Source organism: Agelaius phoeniceus, chromosome 4 (assembly GCF_051311805.1).
Source record: "Agelaius phoeniceus isolate bAgePho1 chromosome 4, bAgePho1.hap1, whole genome shotgun sequence".
Classification (NCBI taxonomy): Eukaryota; Metazoa; Chordata; class Aves; order Passeriformes; family Icteridae; genus Agelaius; species Agelaius phoeniceus.
The window spans coordinates 50,680,539-50,702,239 of NC_135268.1; the positions used below are offsets into that span (position 1 = coordinate 50,680,539).

The 21,701-nt window shown below is 40.4% G+C and overlaps 1 protein-coding gene across 2 annotated transcripts in view; it reads left to right on the plus strand.

Moving 5' to 3' along the window:
• The window catches only part of BEND4 (BEN domain containing 4), a 28,598-nt gene extending 10,568 nt beyond the window's left edge, over window positions 1-18,030 (plus strand). The window contains exons 3-5 of one of the 2 annotated variants that reach the window (XM_077177578.1): window positions 10,565-10,656; window positions 13,961-14,130; window positions 17,397-17,538. In XM_077177578.1, the coding sequence (XP_077033693.1) occupies window positions 10,565-10,656; window positions 13,961-14,130; window positions 17,397-17,406 (272 nt within the window). In that variant the 3' untranslated portion in view covers window positions 17,407-17,538. Of the gene's footprint in view, window positions 1-10,564; window positions 10,657-13,960; window positions 14,202-17,396 lie in introns of both variants that reach the window. The other variant, XM_054633710.2, reaches the window with a different exon arrangement.
• The last annotated feature ends 3,671 nt before the right edge of the window (window positions 18,031-21,701 follow it).

The window sequence follows — 21,701 nt, forward strand, 5'->3', positions numbered from 1 at the left end:
TTTGACACATATAAACACTAGGGAACTGCACCTTTTTTACCTGAACTCAAGGTGCTTAGGGTAGATCCATAAAAAGTTAATTGAACTGATCTCTGAATGGCAGAAAAGCATGTCTAGTACAGTATGAGCTGCAAGAGACAAAATACTTCAAAGATGCTAACTATGCAGAAAGGAAGAAGGCAGTAACCAACTACTGCCCCAACATGTAGAGGCTGTTGCAAAATCTGAGCAAAATGCAAGCAGTAGTCTTCATCATTCTTCTCCCCAGCTATCAGTGATGTGCTATGCATTATTTATAGCACATCCTGTTTTTCTTTTGTGCAATGGTCCATAGGGATGCTGGCAAATCCCATAAGCAGCATTGTTCAGTGCAAAGAAAACCCAAAATTTAGAGTAACTCCCTCAGCTCTCCCAAAAACATAGAGTTACCATAACTCATGCACTCTCACTGGTTTCAGCAGGGGTTAGTACATCACATGGTACTGCCTGACAAAGGGAATTGTGTGGACTTCAACTCCTGGGGAGTCCTACCTTCAGGTGTAGGACCAGAAATGATCCTGTAGGGTCTGTAACCTGACTGACAGCTTTCATTCAGTCACCTGTACTGGACACAGTAATATTTTTTTGACTTTCATTAATGCATAACTTGTATTTGAGTCAAGTAGTATCTCATACAGCCTCCAGTTTCTGCTGAGCAGTGGCTGTATCCCTTACCTGATGTTTGGTTCCAGTGCTTAATTACACTGGTGAAAATATGTGCCTTGTTCCCTGCCTGACTACCTGAAATCAGCTTTTAGCCATTGACTTCTATGCTTTGCTCCACTAAATGAAGTGCTCTATAGGTCTTGGTACTTCTTCTGATTGAAGGTACTTACAGACTGAAAGCTGACTTAATTCCCATTTTAAATAAACAAAGCAAACAGTACTGTTTGAAACTCCTCAAATTACTTGAATCCTTCTTTGCAGTTTTTTCCCTCCCCTTCTGCTAATTTCTTTAAAATCTGGGCACCGGAAATGCATGCAATATGTTCCTATGAGCCTGATCAAAGGTGAATGGGCTCTTCACTTGTACCCATGGTTTTCCTGGTGGGTTGTGCAGCTGAGCTTCTCATTCTGTGCACATTTCTTCCTAAAAGTACACACTTTGTATTTGTGTGTGTTCATGTACTAAGTGTTCCAGATTGCTCTGACTGTCCCACTTGCCCACTGATTTGTCAGTTTCTGTATCATCCAGAATTTTTCAAATTGTTTTTAAATTAACTTTGTGATACTGGTTAGGAATGTTGAATAGTTTTGAAGGTATTGTTAGTCCTTGAAGGTATTTTGAAGGTATTGTTACTCCTTGCTGGGCCTCTCAGAATAGAAACATGCCTATTAATGATGATTCCTGCAATATTTGAGATGTCAATAGCAGGTTCCTAATATATATTTGGTTTGGTCTGCTGGTGTTGTGTTGTTACTTTTGCAATCAACTAACTCATGGTAGGAAGTGACATGCCCTTCAGGAGTCTGGGTATCTTACATTGTTCAGCCCAGCTTTTTCAGGCTAATCTATACGCTTATCAAAGAATGACAATCAGGTTAGTCTGGCAAGATCTACTTTCCATAAGACCATTTTGACTGGCATTAATTATATTCATATTCTTTAGTTCTTTGTCATTTGAATCCTGTTTGTGATTACCTGTATTTTGCTAGGTTTAATGCTGGGTTAAACAGCAAGTGTTTACTTGGGTCATCACACTTACCCTTCTTCTCCCTTTAAAAGTGATAAACATGCATAATCATAGTCATTTTACACCCCCCAGGAGTCATGAAACTCCTTGTTTACAGAGTATCAAAAGAAGCAGACAAACATAAAAGATGTGCAAGGAGGTAGGACTTCATCTGCCAGCATAAAATCATCATCAGATACATCTGCTGTTTTCTGGTGACATATCCAAATAGATCTGAAGTGACCCATGTGTTTGCAGAAGTGTTAAGAGCCACAGAGGGTCCCTCAGGTTTTGCTACATGGTAGAACAGAAATCCTCAGGCAGTCACACAGCCACCACTGAGCAAAGTTAATCAAAAATCAGCTAAAGGCAATGTCTAATTATTTTTGTCTCTAGTGTTCATTTTGCTCTTGTGAGCTTCTACTACCAAAAAAGCTGGCAGAATTTTTTCTGTGGTGCCCAGCTCTGTATGTAAACAGGAGCTTGCTCTCTGTGCCTTTTTTCTTTTTTTTTTTTGGCCCATCAAGATGTTGCATGCCTCAGGAGGGAGACAGAAAGCCCTCTGCAGAGTGTCAGTGTTGTGTGCCACCATCTATCACATCAAAAAGTAATCTCAGAGCACAAACTTCCTTCCCTGCGTGTTGATCCACCTCGTGCAGGCCATCCGCTGGGCCAGGGGAGGCCCTGAGCGTGGTGGAGAGGCAGCCAAGGGGGCAGCTGGGTGAGTGTCAAGGTTGCCATACTGTCTCCATCGAGCCACTGAAGGGGCAGGACTTTTTTTACCTCGTGGTTTCTCTTCCCATGCGTGGGGGAGCGAGTGCAGAGGTGCTGGCTGAGGCTGGCAGGGGACCCTGTGGGGCGATGGCAGTGTGCACCATGCCCTCCCCACAGTCGCTGAGGCTCCCACTAGCAACTCTGCCAGCAGAATATAAAAGCACCAACCCCTCCCTTCTGCTGTATAATATGAATCATTCTATCCTTCTCCTGAAATACTTTGCATTTCTTTTTTTTACTTTCCATATGCAAAAGCCCTTTTAAAATCCATGAGAGTTTGCGATCTAAAAATAGTTGCCGCTATACATCTCTGCCTCAAGCTTTGCAAAGCAAGGCTCACAAAGAGGCTACCACAAAAAAGAGTGTTTTCTCTGCAGATGTAAAGGCAATGACACTTTTTTCTTTTTTTAACAAATATTACAGAAGACATATCCTCCTGTAGCTTTTGGACACGGAAAATAAGATTTTTCAGTTTTCAGGACTCTGCCCTGTTGCTGTAGAGCCCTTCAGTTCTGTAGGATCTTTTTGCCTGTAGCCTAGCATCACTCTTTGGCAGATTACCACTGGAGAGAAACGATTACATGGATAAAAGACCCCATATATTTTGGTTGCTGGATGGGTAGATTTTTTTCTCAAAGAAACCCCATTTGATTTGACTGAAACAATACTTAAATTTGTGTGAAAAATTAATTGTTCCAGCTGTAGAATAAATGAAGAAAAAATTGTATTTTAGTGCTTGGAGTTTAAAGCAGTGCAACTTCTTTCAACTTGTCCATTTTTCCCAATATTTATTTTTTTAGGGCAAAATATTAACCAAGCATTTTCAGTTTTCAATTCAACTGAACAGAAGAGAAGCATTTTCATTCGGTGTGTTATCGTGTCTTCTTCTGAAAAATAATTGAAGTTTAGGTAATTCCTAGAAGGAGTTTGGCAAACTCACCATTAATTCTTTAAGGTTTTGAGATCATTAAGAACAAAACAAAGTAATCCATCCACATGAGAAGTGTCTCCTAGTTTCTTTCCTCTGTATAGAAATGACTGTGTCTGTGATATTTCCCAGTAGTAAATCTAAAGACATATTTGTGGAGCAGCATACAAGACATGGATTTTAACCATGAGGATATTAAACAGTTCATTATTATCAGCATGATTTTCTCACACTTTTTTTATCTGAAAGGGGGAAAATATTTCCAGGTAATTAAAGCAAAAGTCTATAATCATGAGTTAGGGTTTGTCTCCTGGTGCTCCCAGCTTTGTTGTGTGGTTTTGGATAAACCAATCTGAAAGCAAAACAAAGTTGTGATTTAGTAAGTATATGAAGCAGTGTGTGACAAATACAATGATTATTCTTACTTTGTTAGCCCAGCAGCAAAAAATAGCCCAGCAAATAGCAGAGGGATGGGGAAGGAAAACCCCCTCAAATGTTGAGTCCTGGTCACCTATAGAGGCTGCATTCATGGTGGCTGGAAGTAGCCAAGGCAAAGTGGGATTTGCAGGTAAAGTTAATATCAGTGTAATTGAAAAGTCAGACCAGTTTTCCAGGAGGTTTTGTATGCCCAAAGCTTGACTCTTCTTCCTGACTATTGGATGATATAACAAAAGATATTACTTTTCCCTACAAATCCTGTCTCCTTTATACTTTCAGAGCCTCATGTTTCCAGAGAGCCTACCACAGCCACAGTGTAGATAAAGCAGCCATCAAGGGTTATGATGAACACTTTTTCATGCCCTTTTTTTTTTTTGTCCTTTTTCTTGATGTTCACATTTAACCACTTCTTTGGTTTCCCTTGATGTTCAGATGTTTTGGTCTGATCTGTGGCCTCGTTCTGCTCTTCAGCTTCAAAGTGTGAAGTTACAGTGAGAAGAGAGAGCCTCGAGCATGGTCACCAGTGTTTGGTGCAAGAACCCCTTTGAATTTGTAGCACAGCTTTGCTTGCTGCTGGGGGTGGCAGCTTACTTTGCTAAAGCAACCTGAGTACAAGAACTTACTGAAACATGTAATTGCAGCAGACCAGGGCTTGCTTTATCTGTTTCCTCTGTGTTTCTGGATACAAACCCACAAGAATTTGGGAGATCAGGTTTCTCAGCCAACTTGGGAAACCAGAGCTGGTTAGAGTTTTGTGGGGAGCTGCAGTTCAGCCTGTCAAGGATGAACTCCCAGGTCTCAGCTTTGGTTTGGCCTTTGCAAGTAAACATTTGGTTTTTAGTGACACAAACTGCTGTCCCTTCTCACAGGGGACTTCCTGGTTTCCCTGTTAGTCACCAGCAGTAGAAATGTGTAGTAGAGGGGTTTGCAGATGATGTCCCTTCCAAAGGGAAGACTTCAATGCTGAATGGGATCACAAGAAGAGGCTCCTTCTAATGATTAGATGGAAAGTGAGAGAGCACAAAAATAAAAGCCACAGGAGCATGTGGCAGCATCACTTAAATGAGATGCACAACTGCCTTGTTTTATCTCTTTTAATCTGTTGTTTATGCAGAGGTGTATATCCCAGGGGCATATAGGAGGGGAACATTCTTTTTGCTGAAAGAAATTTATTGCAAAAGAAAATTAAAAGTACAATGGCTTTTCAGATGCAGATTTATAGAAATTAAATTATTTGCCTGGAAAACACAGCTGAGAGGGATTTTTAAAGTAATGGGATATTTGCTTGAATTTTTCTCCCTTCCCTGTTTTCAGCTGGCATGTAGGTCAGTTTAGGAAATCTCTAACACCCTCCTACACATTGTGTCAATTCTTTTGATTTCTGCTTTATGCTTTCGCTACAAATGAGTGCTGGTTTTATTTTACCATCCAGTCACAAATATCCAAATTTGCAGGCTCTTGAGCACTGAAATCAGTTCCTCCCCTATCTTTCCTTGCCTCTTGCTGTTTTTCCAGCCCATCACACTCCAAACAAACTCGTCTTCGTGGACCATCCATGCAGCTTTTGCTGGCTTTCAGCTGACTATTGAAATAAATGACCGTATGAGCTAAAATAATCCAAGCCATGCACACTTGTCCAAATCTCAGGCAGCAAAGGCTTCTCCATTAATGCTATAAGAAATTCACACAGCCCTGTGGTTCGTCAGCACGTTCCCTATCATTTGTTACATCTTTTTGACAGTCGAGCATCAATTTAGAAATGCCCTGCAATGAACTCGGAGAGAAGCCTCGCTCAAGGTCAAGTGAAGGAGGACACAGTGCAGTGCTGAGCCAGTCTGAGCTAACAGCTGCTGGCCTGAGCAGTGTGGGTATAGATGTACACCCTTCCCAGTTTTCCTCCCCTCTGGTGAGTCAGAGGTAAATGGTCTCGAGTGCTAAGGGATTCATCTTCTGCAGAGCACCAAGAGGAATACGAGGCAGTGTCAGCTACAGAGCACAAAATCTTATTAATTACAGAATAACCAGATTTCTTACTGTCTGTTTATGGGGCTGAGGCCACTGCAGAGACACACACAGCCAAACTGGGGTGAGCCATCCCATCTCACTGGGACTGTCTGATGCTGCAGGAGAGGTTGGAGAGACACTTTATTTACCTTGGAGATGTGCCGCATTTACAGCAAGCCCAAGCATCTCTTCACAGTGCTGTGCTTTGGCAATGTAAACAGCTCTGGAATGTTTTACACTGAAGGCTGCAGTGGATTTTGGGTGGATAAATGAGAGTTCTCATTTTGACAGATATCAGTGTAAGTGATTGTGTCCCAGTAACATTTATAATGAGCAAAAACCCAGCTCTAACCAATAATAGGGATGTTCTTGGCTCTTCATAACATTGGAAACAATTATCAGAGGCAGAGGTTTAAAAAGAAAAAAAATAGAGTGGGTGATAATTGGGAAACATTAAAAACCTGTCACTGAAGGCCCCAAAAGGCTATCTAGGAGGAAAAGTATAATGTTGGTTACAGAACCAACCAGTTTAGAGGGAAAGTAAAGGAAGAGTTAGAAACATAACAAATGGATTCAAAGGGAAGTTAATGGTGATGTGTAAAAAGCAGTTGGGTCAGTGGTAAATTAATGATTAAAATTAAATGTGGAGCACTGTCTAGAGAAGGCTTCTTTTCCCTGGCAAAATAAAGGAAAAATATATCCTAACAACAGTGTTGGACCATTATCAGACAGAAATAGATTTTATCAATAATATGGCACTGTTCCTTGAGTATTTCTCTTCTGGTACTTGTGAAGGGTAGCATGATGCAGTCACACCAATATAATGGTGATGGTAAGCAGGTAGAAATATTTTCTCTTTCCATTGTAACTCTGGGTGTTACCAAACATTCATCAGCAGCTTCATGTGGGACTGCAGCCTCAGTGCCTGTCCCTGCAGCCTCCCAGTGCTGGGACTCTAAAGAGCAGTAGCTGCTTGCACACCACAGCTTTTCATCTCTAAGTGCACATCAGCTTACTACCAAAGGCTCAAGGCAGCTACTACCAAAGCGTGATGTTTTCAAAACCAGGAGGTTTGGACAACTCACTTCAGGAGCTAAACCCAACATGAAAAACACAATTCTGATCATAACTTTTCTTTATGCTTTGTAATATATTGGATGCTTCAGAAGACTGCAAGATGGAAATAGTATCTGATTTTTTAAAAAGGACATGAGATATCCTGGATGATGGTGATTTCGTTGGCCTGATACTGAGCCAGACAAACTAATTGCACAGCTGATGCCAGCTTCAATTAATAGAGTGCTAAACCAGAATAATGGCATTAGTACCAGGCTACATCTTGCCAAATTATGGTTTTGATGAGATGAAAAGTTTGGTTGATGAGTATTGCAGATATTCAGGGTGTTACATAACATTAAATTACAAAACAGGATTTAAAAATACAAATATATTTGTATTCGGGAAATTTGGGGAAACTGCCATGATGCAGTTGAATTTCTGGAGGGATGTTTTTTGTGAAACTGTTCACAGCCCATGTTTTTAATACTTTAATCCATGAGCACACAGTCATTGCTTACAGCTTGCAAGAGGTGCAGAGGTAGCTGTGAGAGAGGAGGATGTGAGGTGTCAGACCTGGCTGATCTCTGTGTATTAGGGCACAGAGAACATGGCTCTGCTTGGTTTCAGCTCCTGGGAAATGCACTGGGAAAGGCACTGAATGCCTTCAGTGCCCTGAGAAAGGCTTTGGGAAGTCACAGTGACTTTCTGCTTTGGTACTGATGCACAGCATGGCCAAAAGACCCACGGCCATCAGCTGTCAGACAGGAGATGTGAGGAGGTGTAGGGACTCTGCTTTTAGTGGGAGCCCAGCACCTCTGGAAGTCAATGTTGGGCTTAGCAAAGAAAAAATTGAGAAATTACTTTACCTCCATTAAATATGTAACAAGTAACAGGCATTTTCCATTTCTTTTCGAAAAAATTTTGTAAACCCCAGTTTGAAGGAAAACAAAATGCAGACTTGAAATAAGGTTTATGTACCTGTGGGTAGAAACTGCATCACTGGGAGATGACTGCTTGAGTTCTATGGTGTTTTACCCACTGATGCTGTCTGTTGCAGGGAGGATTTAGTCCAGGGAGTTGCTGTGCTGTGTGGCAGCTCGGGCTGAGAGATCATAGCCTGGATTTTGTCATTGGCACAGGGCATGCCCACCACAGTCACTGTTCAACTGTTCATTAGAAATTAGGATTCTCTGCAGAGAAAGCTGTGACAAGCTGTGCTGAATAAGCACTTGTTACAACATACAGATACCTAGAATAACAACAATGTCTTAAACTTGGATCAATGACAGCAAACACCTGCCACCTCCTGCATGTGTCCTGGTTAACATCTTAGCCAGACCAACCTTCCCTGGCACACCAGGTTCCCTGTAGGCCCCACTCCTCCTTGCCCTTTAGCTCCTGCAAAGACCTTGCTCTTTCATTCTCTGCAGGCCAGGCTACTTTGCCATCTCCAGTGTCCATTCTGAGACACTGGCACTTCCAGAAAGTAAAGGCTGTGGAAACTTCTTCCCTAATGGGCAGGAAAATTACTGCCTCCCCACAGGCTTTCTACTAAATCATAACAAGTGTTATCTCAATGTTGGTATCTCTCCCACTACTTAGAGTAAGAACAAATCCCTGTTGGTGATGTCCTGATAGTGGATACCTGCATAAGCATGCAGAGTATCAGCCCATGGGGCTATGGTCTTGTTAAACCTGTAGAGACCCCATCAAAGATAAACAGAATAAATAAACTAGTAGACTTAAATGATTATTCATCTTCTCAGCTGGGATCCCCAGGCTCTTACAGAGCTACATTTCATGAAGGGTTTGGAGGAAACAGTTCTCAGCAAAGAGAATATCTGCAGAGGCATAAGAGGGACACAGCAGCAAAACCAAAGCTTTGACTCTCCACCTCGTGCTGCCCTCTTTGTGGTTTCTTCTAGGCTTCAGTTAATATGGCAGCCCAAGAAGTCTGGATTTGCAAGTAGCACCTGGGGTTTGAAAGGTTGAGGTTGTTTGTACCAACAGCAAACTGTGCTGTGTCATGGCTTTAAAGTCAGAAGTGACCAGCATCCTTCAGTCACTACAATGGTTTAAAAAAATCAGTGTTATGCTCAAAACATTGCTGCTTTTATGAGGATAGAAGTTTTTATAAGCTTTGGCCAGCTTTTAGTACTTTCATGTTTCTCAGTGGTAATGAGAAGGCATTTTAGCAGTAGCATAGAGTTCAAGTAGAGCTGCACTTCATCTGCTGGGGACACAACATGTTAAGTAATTTCCTGTTGTCTTCTCAATTGAGCCCAAAACCCTTGGAAGAACATAGGTAAACACATCCTTGGATAGCCTGCAGTGAGATTACTTACTGTGTGAAAAAACAGAAGCAGGAGTAAATACACTGATGGGTTGTCTTTACAGAGAAGTCAACATGGGGTACAATATCATAGAAATTTATTCATCATATCAGACACTTTGCATGACTTCTTTGTGCAGACTGCTGGATGTAACTCCTCTTATCCTACAGTAAAGGGTCTGTTTTGCACAGAGTAATTTTGTTTTGCCCCCTGTCTGCCTAGACAGGGGCACAGTAAGCTGTGTGGTGTGAATGCCAAGGAAAGAGGGCAAAATACCCATAAATCCTACCTTCAGACATTCTCAGATATTTCAGACTGCCAGCTTAAGATAAAGCCCAAAACACTACATTTTTTCAGAAAAGAAATAATAAAGTGCCAAGAAATAGTAATTTTTAAAAAAAGGAATGTAAGTACTTCTGGGTTTTGAGCTGAAGCTATGATTAAATCTGAATACTTTACAAAAACAACCCATTCAAAATGTGAAAGTCGTAAGGTACCTTAAAAAGTACACTTATTTAGTCTTGCACAAGTCAGTTGTAATGTTGGATTAATATCTGTTTAATTCTCCTATGGTGTTTCAGGCTCAGGAGAAAAGAGCTGTATTTCAAAAATACTCCAGAGTTAATCAGGGATGTGGCAGCATCTGCTTAAGAGAGACCCATAATTGAATCATCCCTAATTAACCTATCACCTCAACAGAAGGGAATAGGATGTTGGTACCACTACTGAAATGGATAAGAGTGATGGGAATGGAAAGGGGGGAGGATGAGGGCAAAGAGAAATAAAGCAATTTGCCTAACACCTAGTTTTATAATAAATTTGGGAGGAGGGAGGGAGTAGAAATTGGAGTATACAAGTCATTGAATCTCTTTAGTATATTTAATCAGACTGTAGTTTCAAAAACATTTAAGCATATTTACATTTAATCAATGCATTATTTAGGTCCAGTAAATGTTTCCTCCTTTGTATGGTTTGGGATTTTTACAGTATTTCCAGATATTTTTTTTCTTACTCTCATTACTGCTGACCTAATTTGTATTTGGAGTAATTATAATTTCAAACTTGGAAAAAAAACCCTTTGAAAACTAGTGGGCAGAAAAATAAAAGTAATTTCAGAGATCTCAGTATAGGCAATACAATACTTGTACATTTATTACATGAAATATCTTCACAAATCAAAATAAGAAGTATTTCCTATTTGAAGTAAATCTCACAGACATAGAACAGAGATACTAAGGAACACTGCTTGATTAATGTTGTTGTTCTATTTTGTGCTTTATAGCTAATGTACAGTAATTGCAATTTGTTTCATGCAGTGCCCTGCCAGACGGTTTTAGATTATTTGAAGACTGTACTTCAGCATCACAACCAGCTCATGGTACCACAGCCAACAGACCACCCAACCGAGGTAGTGTACAGTGAAAACACTAAGCTGCATCTCTTTATGCTGGGTAATTCATTACAAACATGCAGGCAAATAAATCAGTAGGTGTTTAGTAGCAAAAAAAGGTAAAAACTGTCATTGTTAAGTACAGTAATACCCTAAATGGAGGAAACACATCATTAGCATAATCTAGAATTACTTTACTGAGCAGCACCTAACTCCCTCTATCAGCACCAGGTGTGCTTGCCTTGCTTTGGGTAGTTTTTCTCTCCTCTTTCTTCAGAAACACCATATTTGTGGGTAGAATTTGGGCTAAGCCTAGCTGGTGACAGCTATGGCTACGTGACTGAGAGTGGCTGCACGTGGCATGCAGCAGTTCAGGGTGTGTATCACTTTGCTCCTCCATTCAGTTTTATCCTCTGCAAATGAATATATACATATTTATATTTATATTTATCACTAGCTGTTATCATTCAAGTATATTCCAAGGATTCATTTTCCTTTTTTTAATGCTCTTTTGCTTAACTAAAATTTTCAAGTACTGTAAAAACTGAGGCTGTTCTGTAATGTCTCACAAGAAATAGCTTGTCACAGTGTGACAGAATTTTTATTCAATTAAACGCACAAATATTAATCTTTTATTCATAAATTTCATCATGTACAAACACAAGCAGAAATACATTTGTATTTTTGGTTCTTCCTTCAGAGTCTGCTTATTTCATTTCTGGGAGTTTTTATGTTTGTTTTAGTTTAATGACTGCTGGACACACCAAACCACATCATATATTTAGTGAGAATGTTTTGCCCAGAGTGCTTTACTCTCTGAGGAAGCAATGAAAGTGTATCTGTAGCAGGAATCCAGTAATTTCTTAACAGAGTAGCATAACACTATATCATGCCTTGGAGAAGAATGAGGAAAAATATCCAACATTTCAGGGGGAAGAAGAGAGAAGTGTTATAAAATTGAGGCTGAGGAGTTACACAAAATTTATTACCCTCTCCTCAGTTAATAGCAGGGTGAGGTCTCACGAAATCTAGATGTTGGGCCTTTCTGCACCCTATTTTCATCAGTGCTATATATGTACAAACACAAAATAGCTTCTAGGATAGCTTGCTGCTTAGCAAAGCCACCCATGAGCATCTGTCCCTAATGCACATGAGCAAGCCTGGAGCCTAACCCTGTGCCATTATGGGCTTGCATTGCATAAGCCAGGCCTGGCAGAGCTTAAAAGCAAGGCAGCACCTACAGTCACCTGCAGCTTATACTATGCAGTGGTATCAGTAAGAATGGGCATTGCTTCACTAAAGGGTTTTTTAATAGGAAAAAAATAGGTTTCAGAAATTAAAGGTAGGAAAATAACTTATTTTATATAAAAGGGATGTGAAGCTACCTGCTGAAAAACAATTAAGTACCAGCGTGAGGATCACATGGTCCTTTGTACTGACGCAGTGGAACAAGCCAAGGGAGTATTCCTGCCAGCTCCCCTTGTGACAGAGTGGTCACAGCTGCTTCAGCATAAGAATATATTACCTCCAAAGAGCTTTCCATGCTGCCCCTCTGCTCTTCTTCCTTCCCCAGCTCCTTCACAGTGTTGGAAGAGGACAGGGAGCTGGACTGGGTGGTTTGTAATGTTCTTCCATGGCAGAGCTCTTCAGACATTGAGGCTTCCCATGTATGGGCAAAAACTAAAGCAGCTGCCTGTGTCACGAGTGGAGGGGCAGGAATTGACCCTGACCTGTTTGCGGTGATGTGAGGAGAAAATGAAGTGCAAAGAGAAAGCCACAAATGTAACAGGGCTAGACCCTAGGTGAAGGGTTTTTCTCTTAGGGGTTACAAGCTTGAATTTACAGCTACAGGGGAGTGAAGTGTTGAGGTGTTTGGGGAGGAGTGGCCCTTCAGACAGACAAAGCCCATCTCTTCCCTTATATTTTGGCTTTCTTTGCAGCTTTTTGGGCTTGTCCGTAGCTGTCTGTGCCAGCAGCTTATAGCAAGGCAAACAAGTAGCAGACAGCCACGCAGGCTGAGCCCTCAGTGATGCTAACCCCACTGGGAGGTGGTGTGACTCTAGATCATAGAGATTATCTAATGATAATCTCAGCACAGTCTTCACTAAATTCAGTCTTCCATATTTTATCAAACACGCAAAAAAATTAAAAACAAACACCTGAGGAAAAACTTCAAAGATGCTCTCAAGCTGTCTCCCAGGCTGCTATAATAAATATGTGAAAGAGGGCAAGGGTAGTCCTTAAAATAGTTTTCAGATATCAAAGGCCTGGAAGTGAGAACTTTGCAGCACTTGCCCACAAGTGTGGCATGTGGCTGAGCACCTCCCTGAGCATCAGACCTGGGTTTCTCTAGCTCACTGCAAGCTCCTGTCAAACCTCAGGGCCACACAAAGAGTTCACTAATTGGGCTATCAGATTTATGGGTTTTGATGAAGAGGTGCAGCTGTAAAAGTGAAGGAGTCTCTAGGAGGGTGTGGTTGGGGTTTTTACTGTGTACTTCAATTATTTCAAGTATATTAACGGTACCATCTTACATTAATTGGGTAATCCTGAACTATAGCGTTTTATGGGCAACAAGAATTAAGTACAATTTAGATACAATTGACTTAAGAGGGCTTATAAATGTGTGTGGATTACAGGAATCCCCATAATTAGTCCCACAGCATTCATTTAATGTTGGAATATTGAAGCACACAAATTATGAAGGTTAGAAGCAAAATTTCTTTCCAGCTGACACAGTGGCATTTCTTTAAAGCTATAATTTGAGTTAATACAGCATTCATTAATAATAATGAAGCTTTTAGTTTTCATAGTTGCTTTACTTATTTTCTTTACATTTTTCACAGTAACATAATTGCTGTCAAGTTTCAGGTGTGTTCTACAGAAGTAATAAATTTATTATAAAAATAGACCAAAAGAGTTGCCTCTGAAGGAAACTATCAGCTGTTGATGAAGTGATCCATTTGATCAGGCTCTTCAAAGACCCTTTTTATGCATTTTACCATAGTAAGAAGAAACATTGCACTTAAATAGTATGCCCAGTTGCTGATTCTTAACTCTTTTTAACCTGTTGGTGAAAGTGGAAATTAGCAATAGCTACACCTGTCAAAATGTATTCATTGTACCTCACCCAACCTGAGTTCTAGAAAATGGAAATGTAATTTTAGAAGTACTCATTCTCTGTAAGAGTAACAAAGTGTTCACTTTGGGTTGTGTTTCACTGTCAGTATCGTGGATAGTTAAAAACATATCTTTTGTTGCAACTGACATCTTCACTTATTTGCCTTGTAAAATAAACAACAGAAATATTTCACTTTTTCAGGGGAGTAAGCAGTTGCTGAACAACTACCCTGTCTACATCACTAGTAAACAGTGGGATGAGGCTGTAAATTCTTCCAAGAAAGACGGACGCCGGCTCCTCCGCTATCTCATCAGATTTGTTTTCACAACCGATGAGCTTAAGTACTCATGCGGCCTTGGGAAAAGGAAAAGGTCAGTGCAGTCAGGAGAGACAGGTCCTGAAAGACGTCCTCTGGATCCAGTTAAAGTAACATGTCTCAGAGGTACTGCATCTTTTCGCTCAGTGTCCACCATATGTGATCTCATTTCACCACATTGGCTCTGCCTCAGTAGAAGCGTTTTTGGCTGAACTAGAAGGGGTTTCACAGGCAGGTGACAAGCACCCAGAAACCCTCCACTTTCTTTTCATACATACATACAAGTGTGTATGTATGTATAATATATGTGTTTGGGGTGTTTTTGATGGGAAAAAACAAGGCCTCTTATTTAAGAGAAGACCCAAATGCAAGGGCACATGACACTAATACACTTTAAAAAGCAGTGAAGCAAAACCAGACATTCGTGATTACACTATTTTATAATAAGCTTAGGTAATTTGTTAACAGCAATACATAGCAAAATTAACCAAAGGAATAGTTACAGTCTGATGTCTAATAAGCATATGATGCACAAGAACACAGTGCATCATTAGAGTTAGAAGCTGAGTTTCAGAGTAGGTGTGAAAACATCTTCTAGGGTCAAGAATATCTTCAGGTTAATTACAAAGTATACATAAGTGTGTTATTCAAAATTTAACTTTTTTTTTGCATACTGATGGAACATTGCCTGAAAATGTTAGGGAACAACTTTCCCCCATGTTTGGCCTGAAAAGGGAGGGGAGTTTTGCAAGCATTTCACAATGTTAGAGAGTGAGGATATTGCATAGAAAGGGAGCAGATTGCAAAGAATGTGTATTTTGGTTTCCTAAAATTGTTTGAAAAGGCTGGTAGCAAGCTTTATAATAAAACATATAAAACAGGACTTTTTAAAACCAAAGTAAAAATATGTTTTTAGTTTCAACATCTGCATTGTATAAATGCATATGTTTATTATTTCTTTAATTAACTCATAGTTAACTTTATAGTATTTTTTGAGCACATACGTGAAATTTTGGTTGAACTAACTTCAAGAATGTTTTACTAATCAATGCAATGTAAAAAGCTATATTGTGGTCAGTCAGTGATAAAAATATCTTCAGTTATCCAGCTGGAGTCCAAAGTGGTTATACACATCATATATATGGGCCTCTTCCCATTTAGGGTAGAAGAATCCACCAAGGCTAAGTAGATAAGGCTTGAGGTTAGGGTACAATATTGATGTAACCAGGTAATGAACTCAGATTTGACATACAGACAAATTAGGCAAACAAGCACTTTTTGTACTACAAAATAATCTTTTAAGCTGCTGTATGAGACTCTACCAGAACTCTATCAGAGCTAAATTGGAGGGCAAATCCATTTTACACTGTGCTGCAGAGGTCTAGAGAGAGCAGGGGCCCAGAAGTTCTTCTGGAAAATGAAGGCTGGAAACAAGCACTTTAGCATTTACTAAGTTACTTTAAGTATCACCTAATAATTTATGCACAAGCACAGTGTTGATACCCTTTTCTTCCCCTTTCTCTCACCTGCCTCCCAAGACTAATAGTAAATGCACCTGTACATGGAATTTTGCTTGCGGCCACTCTCTTTTTGAGGTCCTGGACACACAGAGCATGGGGAGCACTCCTTGGGAGAAAGAGAAAGGGTAATTTCTTTAATTACCAGAAGCTTGAAGAGGAAGCCAAAACATGCAGTATGTAATGACCAGCTAAGAAAGCAGAGTAGACAGCTCTCCCCTTGGGCCTTCATGTGTAGGTGGGAGCATGACAACTTTCTCCAGTGCTGAGGGTTGGCCACTAGCTCCTACTCATTTACAAGCCAAGGTAGCAAGTGTCTGACTAATTCTCAACCCAGCTAATTATGCCTTTCCACCATAGCAGAGAGTGCAAATTGGTTCTCTGTCTGCACTCAGAGTTTAAATATATATAAACATTTTTAATATATTCCTACAACTGACTGGTGTCTGGAACCAGTTTTAAAACATTCTGGCATGCTTAAATTATAGCATTACTTCTTTACGTGGTAACCATTTCTCTGAGAAAAAGATGAGTGTGGGGGCACATGTGAACATAACTAGGTAGGAATTACTGTTGCCTGTGTGGATTTCCAGGGAAATGAATTTAAAACAGAGATTGCTATCACTTTTGCAGACACACTGCTAGAGGAGGTATGCAAAAATCACATCCTAATTGTCTAACAGATGAGATACCTTGCAGGCACGGGAACTCATGTAAAAGCACAGCATTCCCTGTCTGGAGATGTGGTGACAGTAATGAAGTTACCTTACACCACTTATTGTGCTGTTGGCTTGTCAACAGTAGAAAATAGAATTTAAAAATATCCTGGGACACACAATGCTGCATGAGGGAATAACTAATGTTACAGAATAAATAAGCAGCTCCATTTCTGTATGAGGTACACTGTATCCAGTATCTCTAATAAGATGCCCTCAAATTTAAAATCATATTTAGTTGTTTCAAAGTCCAAATACACCTATTTGAGCTATGTCTAGCAGTTACAACTCCAGACTTGGCAGGGCACCTTCTGCAAGTCTAGCATATAGCACGTCAAAGAATGTGAAAAATAAATTATAAAAAATGTAATCATCACATACAAATAGCTGTATGTGGCAGCAGCAGCTATTTAAATAGCTAAAATGCATGCAGTACAATTCATTTTCTCCTGCATTGAAACTATTGCAAAGCTCCCCAAATCAGCTCTCTGATCTCATTTAGCTATTTCTAAGGCCAAATTAGTCTCTGAAAAAATAGGTGTAAAATACAGGGAGATGAAAATAGCAGAACTTAAAAGAAAGATCTCCCAAACAGACAGGAGCACCAAACTGAAATAATGGCAGTGACATTTTCCAGCAGGCTGGGGGCTCCTGCAGGTTGCAGGTGCTGAAGAAGCCAGCAGAGGGAGGTCAGAAAGATCCAACAGCAATCACCTTGAGGTATAGATACCAACAGGTTTCTAATGAAAAGTGTCCTGGCTCGTGTTAGCTTCCATACATACTGCACGTGCTGAATCACAGCCTTCACTTTGAATTAGTTCTTTGTATTTCCACAAGAAAGGATTTTATATCCAGGTCCCGTGAGTCGCCTAGGTAGCTCAGGTGTAACACTGCATGTGGAGAAGCACACTTATGCAGAAATAAAATAGGTCCAAGTGGCATTATCATGGCATCCCCCATAAGGCTTTACTTCTGCTTAAGCAGAGCAGCAATGCCTCCTTTCTTATTTCCCATGAGCTTTTGACACCTGGGCAATACCAGATGCTGCAAAGACAAGTTGCTTTTAATGCCTGCCTGTTTTCCTGCAGAGTTCATTAGGATGCACTGCACCTCCAACCCGGACTGGTGGATGCCCTCTGAGGAGCAGATCAACAAGGTGTTCAGCGACGCCGTGGGACACGCGCGCCAGGGCCGCGCCGTGGGCACCTTCCTGCACAACGGCACCTCCTACTACGAGGGGACTGAGCACCCGGGCTCACAGGATGAAGTCTTCAACAGGGGTATGCAGGATGGATCTGGAGATTGATGGCACTGAGAAACACGTCGTACTGCAGTAGCGACCACCTAATTTAGGAGAGACTGTTTGTTAAACATACTTAACCCTGCTGTCATTTAGGAGTCCAAAGCATGTTTGAACACATACTGCATACATTTCAGCTTCTCCATCCTACCATATCCCAGTTAACAGAAAGAAATCCATTTCAAGACCTGCTTTATGGGACTTCTCAGTGCCTATTATTTCCAAACCCTTCGTAGCACACTCAAAGGGAACGTGCAGTCCATTTCATCCAGTTGTAGAGGAAAGGTCATTTAAAAAGAAACAGCAGCTACTATCTCTTCAGCCCATTGATAACAATCCCAGGCCCAGACTCAGAACAGCTGGGTGCTATTTGCTTTCCCTGACTAGAAGACTTGTACAAGTCTGCACACTTAAAACAAAAACAAACAAACAAACAAACAAACAAAAAGGAGTGGTTTCCCATTTGCTAACAGAAAAGAACATAACTATGAATGCTACCTTAAAGTACCACACAAGACAGAAAATCCAGGGACTTTCTTAGCCAACTCTGTCAGGAAATTAAGCTTCCTGAGTAAAACAGCAGCACTCATCAACAGCAGAATCCTTCAAAGACCCAGAACAATAACAGGCATTTCTAACAGATAAAAATTGCATTGTATATCAGATAGACAGTATATTTATCTAGATTTCCAGAGGATTAGAGTTGATCATGACAGTTTTTATTAAAAGAAGATTGCTAAAAACAAATTGCCATTTCAGAAGACAGATTTTCCTTTGTCTGTTCCTATTCTGCAGCCATATTGTGTAGCTTTAGAGGCTTTAAATTGCCTTTTCTTGTTTTCACTTTAATTTGTGCTTTATATCCATTCCTTGAAAGAGGTGAGGCAGTGTGCTGGTTTTGCTCAATGTTGCATTCAGGGAGGGGTTGGGCTAGAAGAATCTGGTTTAGTGTTCTGTAGTAGGTAGACATGAGATCCAGACTGAGAGCTGTAAGAAATGAGCTGTTGGAGCAGAATTTGCAATGGTGCACAACATTGGAAGCAGATACTAGCTTTAAAAACAAAAGTCAATCCACAAAAAAAGTTTAATTTTAAATGTTTAGGAGTCCATTGTCCTTCTAAATTGAACCATGCCAGAAACATGCAATGCCAAAGAAACGATGCCCTTTCCTTTCCACATCAGGGTGTTTCCATCTCCTTACCTTTGTGTGCTCACTCAGGCCAGTGTTGGCATCCTCCACAGCCTGAACCAGCACTTCCTGAGGCAACATTTCCCCACTGGCAGGTAGAGGGAGCTGTTTTTTGGGAAGAAAGCTCACTTCACTTTTGGCCATCCTTAGTGCTACCTCATCAGCGTTGGCTCTCCTGAACGCGTCTCTCATACACCCCCAGCTTTCCCCACCGCCTTGTGCAAGCCACAAGCATAGCTACTCATGGCTCCCTTTGCCTTCTCCTCCCCTTCCCCACCTTTTCCCCCTGCACCAGGCAAGGCAGGAGGCACTGGTCCCTTCCTCAGAGACCAGGAAGGGCTCTCTGGGGTGCAGTGCTCCTGGAGACCCAGCCTGGCTGCAGGGCTGGGGCAGTCTCTGCAAGTTCAGCTCACCCACACAGGAGCCCCTTGCCCTCTGCCCCCTCTGCCTGTGGCTGTGACAGGTCTCTCCTGGCCCATGGGGCATCTCTGGACATGGGCTCTCCATGCACTGCCATAGAGAGGACCTTACCTTGCTCAGTCCCTGTGTGCTTTAGGCCCTCAAATGTCCAATACCTCTCAGTTCACTTTAATTTTGGTGATTTTTTTGAAAGGGGGTTGAAAGGTACTCACTGGCCCCAATATAATTAATTTATTTTCTTAAAGTCAACTAGAAGTTTAGTCACTCACTAGACCAAGGGGTTTAGTACAGCATTCCTTCATTACAGGCAGGAGGTGACTTTCTTGGAGCGGTCACACCACGTGGTGGCCTCTGGAGGAGAAATTCAGTGTATAGAAATGTCACAGTACAGATATCCTATAGTAGCTTTTCGGTGTTGAACTTACACTTTTATAAAAAGAACTATAATAGAAGATGTTACATTGCTCAGATGGTGTAAGTCTTGCTGGTCTATGTTTAATGTGGTGACACATGCCAGAACTATTTGGTAAAACATGTCAGAACGTGTGAGTCAACATTATACTGTAAATTTGTCCACAGCGATATGTATCATGCTGTATTTTTGTAAACATTGTGATGGTTTCCTTTCAGATGCTTAATTGTATGATGTTTAAGATATAAACACTTTTTAACAGTCACAGAACAGAATTACTGAACTGGACAGACCTCTCACTTAATAACTGAAAGACTTGCTGAAATAACTAGTAAGCCTAGCTTTATTTTTAGTGTAAAAAGCGTAGCAGCATCCTGGAGCCACTCACAATCCTCTACTCTCATTGTGCAAAATAACCAAAAGTATAATTTCATCCTGAAAGCCACTTTGGCAGTAGAAATGGCTTTGCAGATTTGGACCTTTCTTTATGAACAAAATTTTGTCCTCAATTGCTTATGTGCACTGGCCAGTGACATGAATCATGGTCACAGACAGGCATTAACAGACACCAGCTCATTTTTTTGTTCATGTTTTGTTTTAAAATAACAGAGTATAAAAACTTTCGTCAGTTGTCTGTTTTCAATTGCCATCGTGGCCACTTGACCCACACATTTCATTTTAAAAATCCCAAACCTTGCACAACAACTTATTCCAGTTAATTTGTTCATTAGGTGTTATAAATTCATACACATTGAAGCATCTAAATATCTGCAATATGTTAGATATGGGACCTGAAATAATAGATAGCACATAAGCCCTTGCAGAGGGAGATATCCATATTTAGGCAGTGTGCTTTATAAGCCAGCACATCCCTTCCCAGCAACAGAAGGAAACTGCTATCTATCATGTCAATCCAGGAAGTCCCAGGAGGACAGAGATGCTTGTCTTATCCTTCCATAGGCTTTAATCTTACTGTCATTTATGTATCTGCCTTCTCTCAAACTTTGTGTAGCAGCACCGCACGCCCATCTGTGCCAACATGCCTTCGCTATATTTTCTATGACAAATATTTGTGGAGAAACTGTGATTAAAAAAAACATTAATCCTGATATTTTTATTGTTATGGTGTAGTTAATTCTATGAATACTTTCTTATGATGATTGTACTGTGTAGAGTAAGTACAGGTTAGGGATAGACCTTTATCAGATATTGTACAAAAGAAAAGTGCATAGTGTAATATAGACTAGTAAGGTTTTTGTGACAATTTCTATAGGATGTGTGAATTGTTTTCTATGTGGCAACACACATTTCTTTTAAAGAATATAAAATCTTAGAGAATTTTTTAAACAGTCAATATTTTTAATTATAAAGACATTTGTTACCTACAGTTTACTATTTCAGGTGTTAATTCTAATTTGAATATTGGTTTTACTACATACCTCCAGTTCCATTTGTTCTGTTGCATAAAAAATGCACAATAAAAGTTAGTCTCTGGTTAACCTGTCTCTTTCTTTCTCTAGAGGCAATCTTGTGTCAGTGTGACAGCCATGATACCTGGGTCTCACTATAAATATATATTAAAAGTTTTAGATTTATATAAAGGGCTAGAGCATTTTCTTTTGCATTAAATGCTTGTTTGGTATGAAGCACCAGAAAGCACAGGAAAAGATTATGAAGAATTCAAGTATGAATATCATATAAATCATTTTCACCTCAATGTACAGCCACATAGATTTATGTGCTGGTTAAATAGAAAGACTATTAAAAGGAAGTACCCATCTGCAATCTTAAAACCTGGATTTTCAAGCAGTGACGTTTAAATCCCATTTTAATTCAGAATCCAGTGATGGCTGAATGTATCCTGTTCTCTTAAACGCTTTAGAAAATCCTGGCTCCAGATAATTTGTAGAGGAATTACAGTGACAAACATTCACCATGGCAAACCTCTGCTGCTGGGCTGTGAAGCCAGGGCCAGCCCACAGGCTGGTGTCAGCCACCTGAAATGGTTATTTCCATTCACATGTATATGTATGGTATGTACACATCTATACCATGTGTATAAATGGTACACA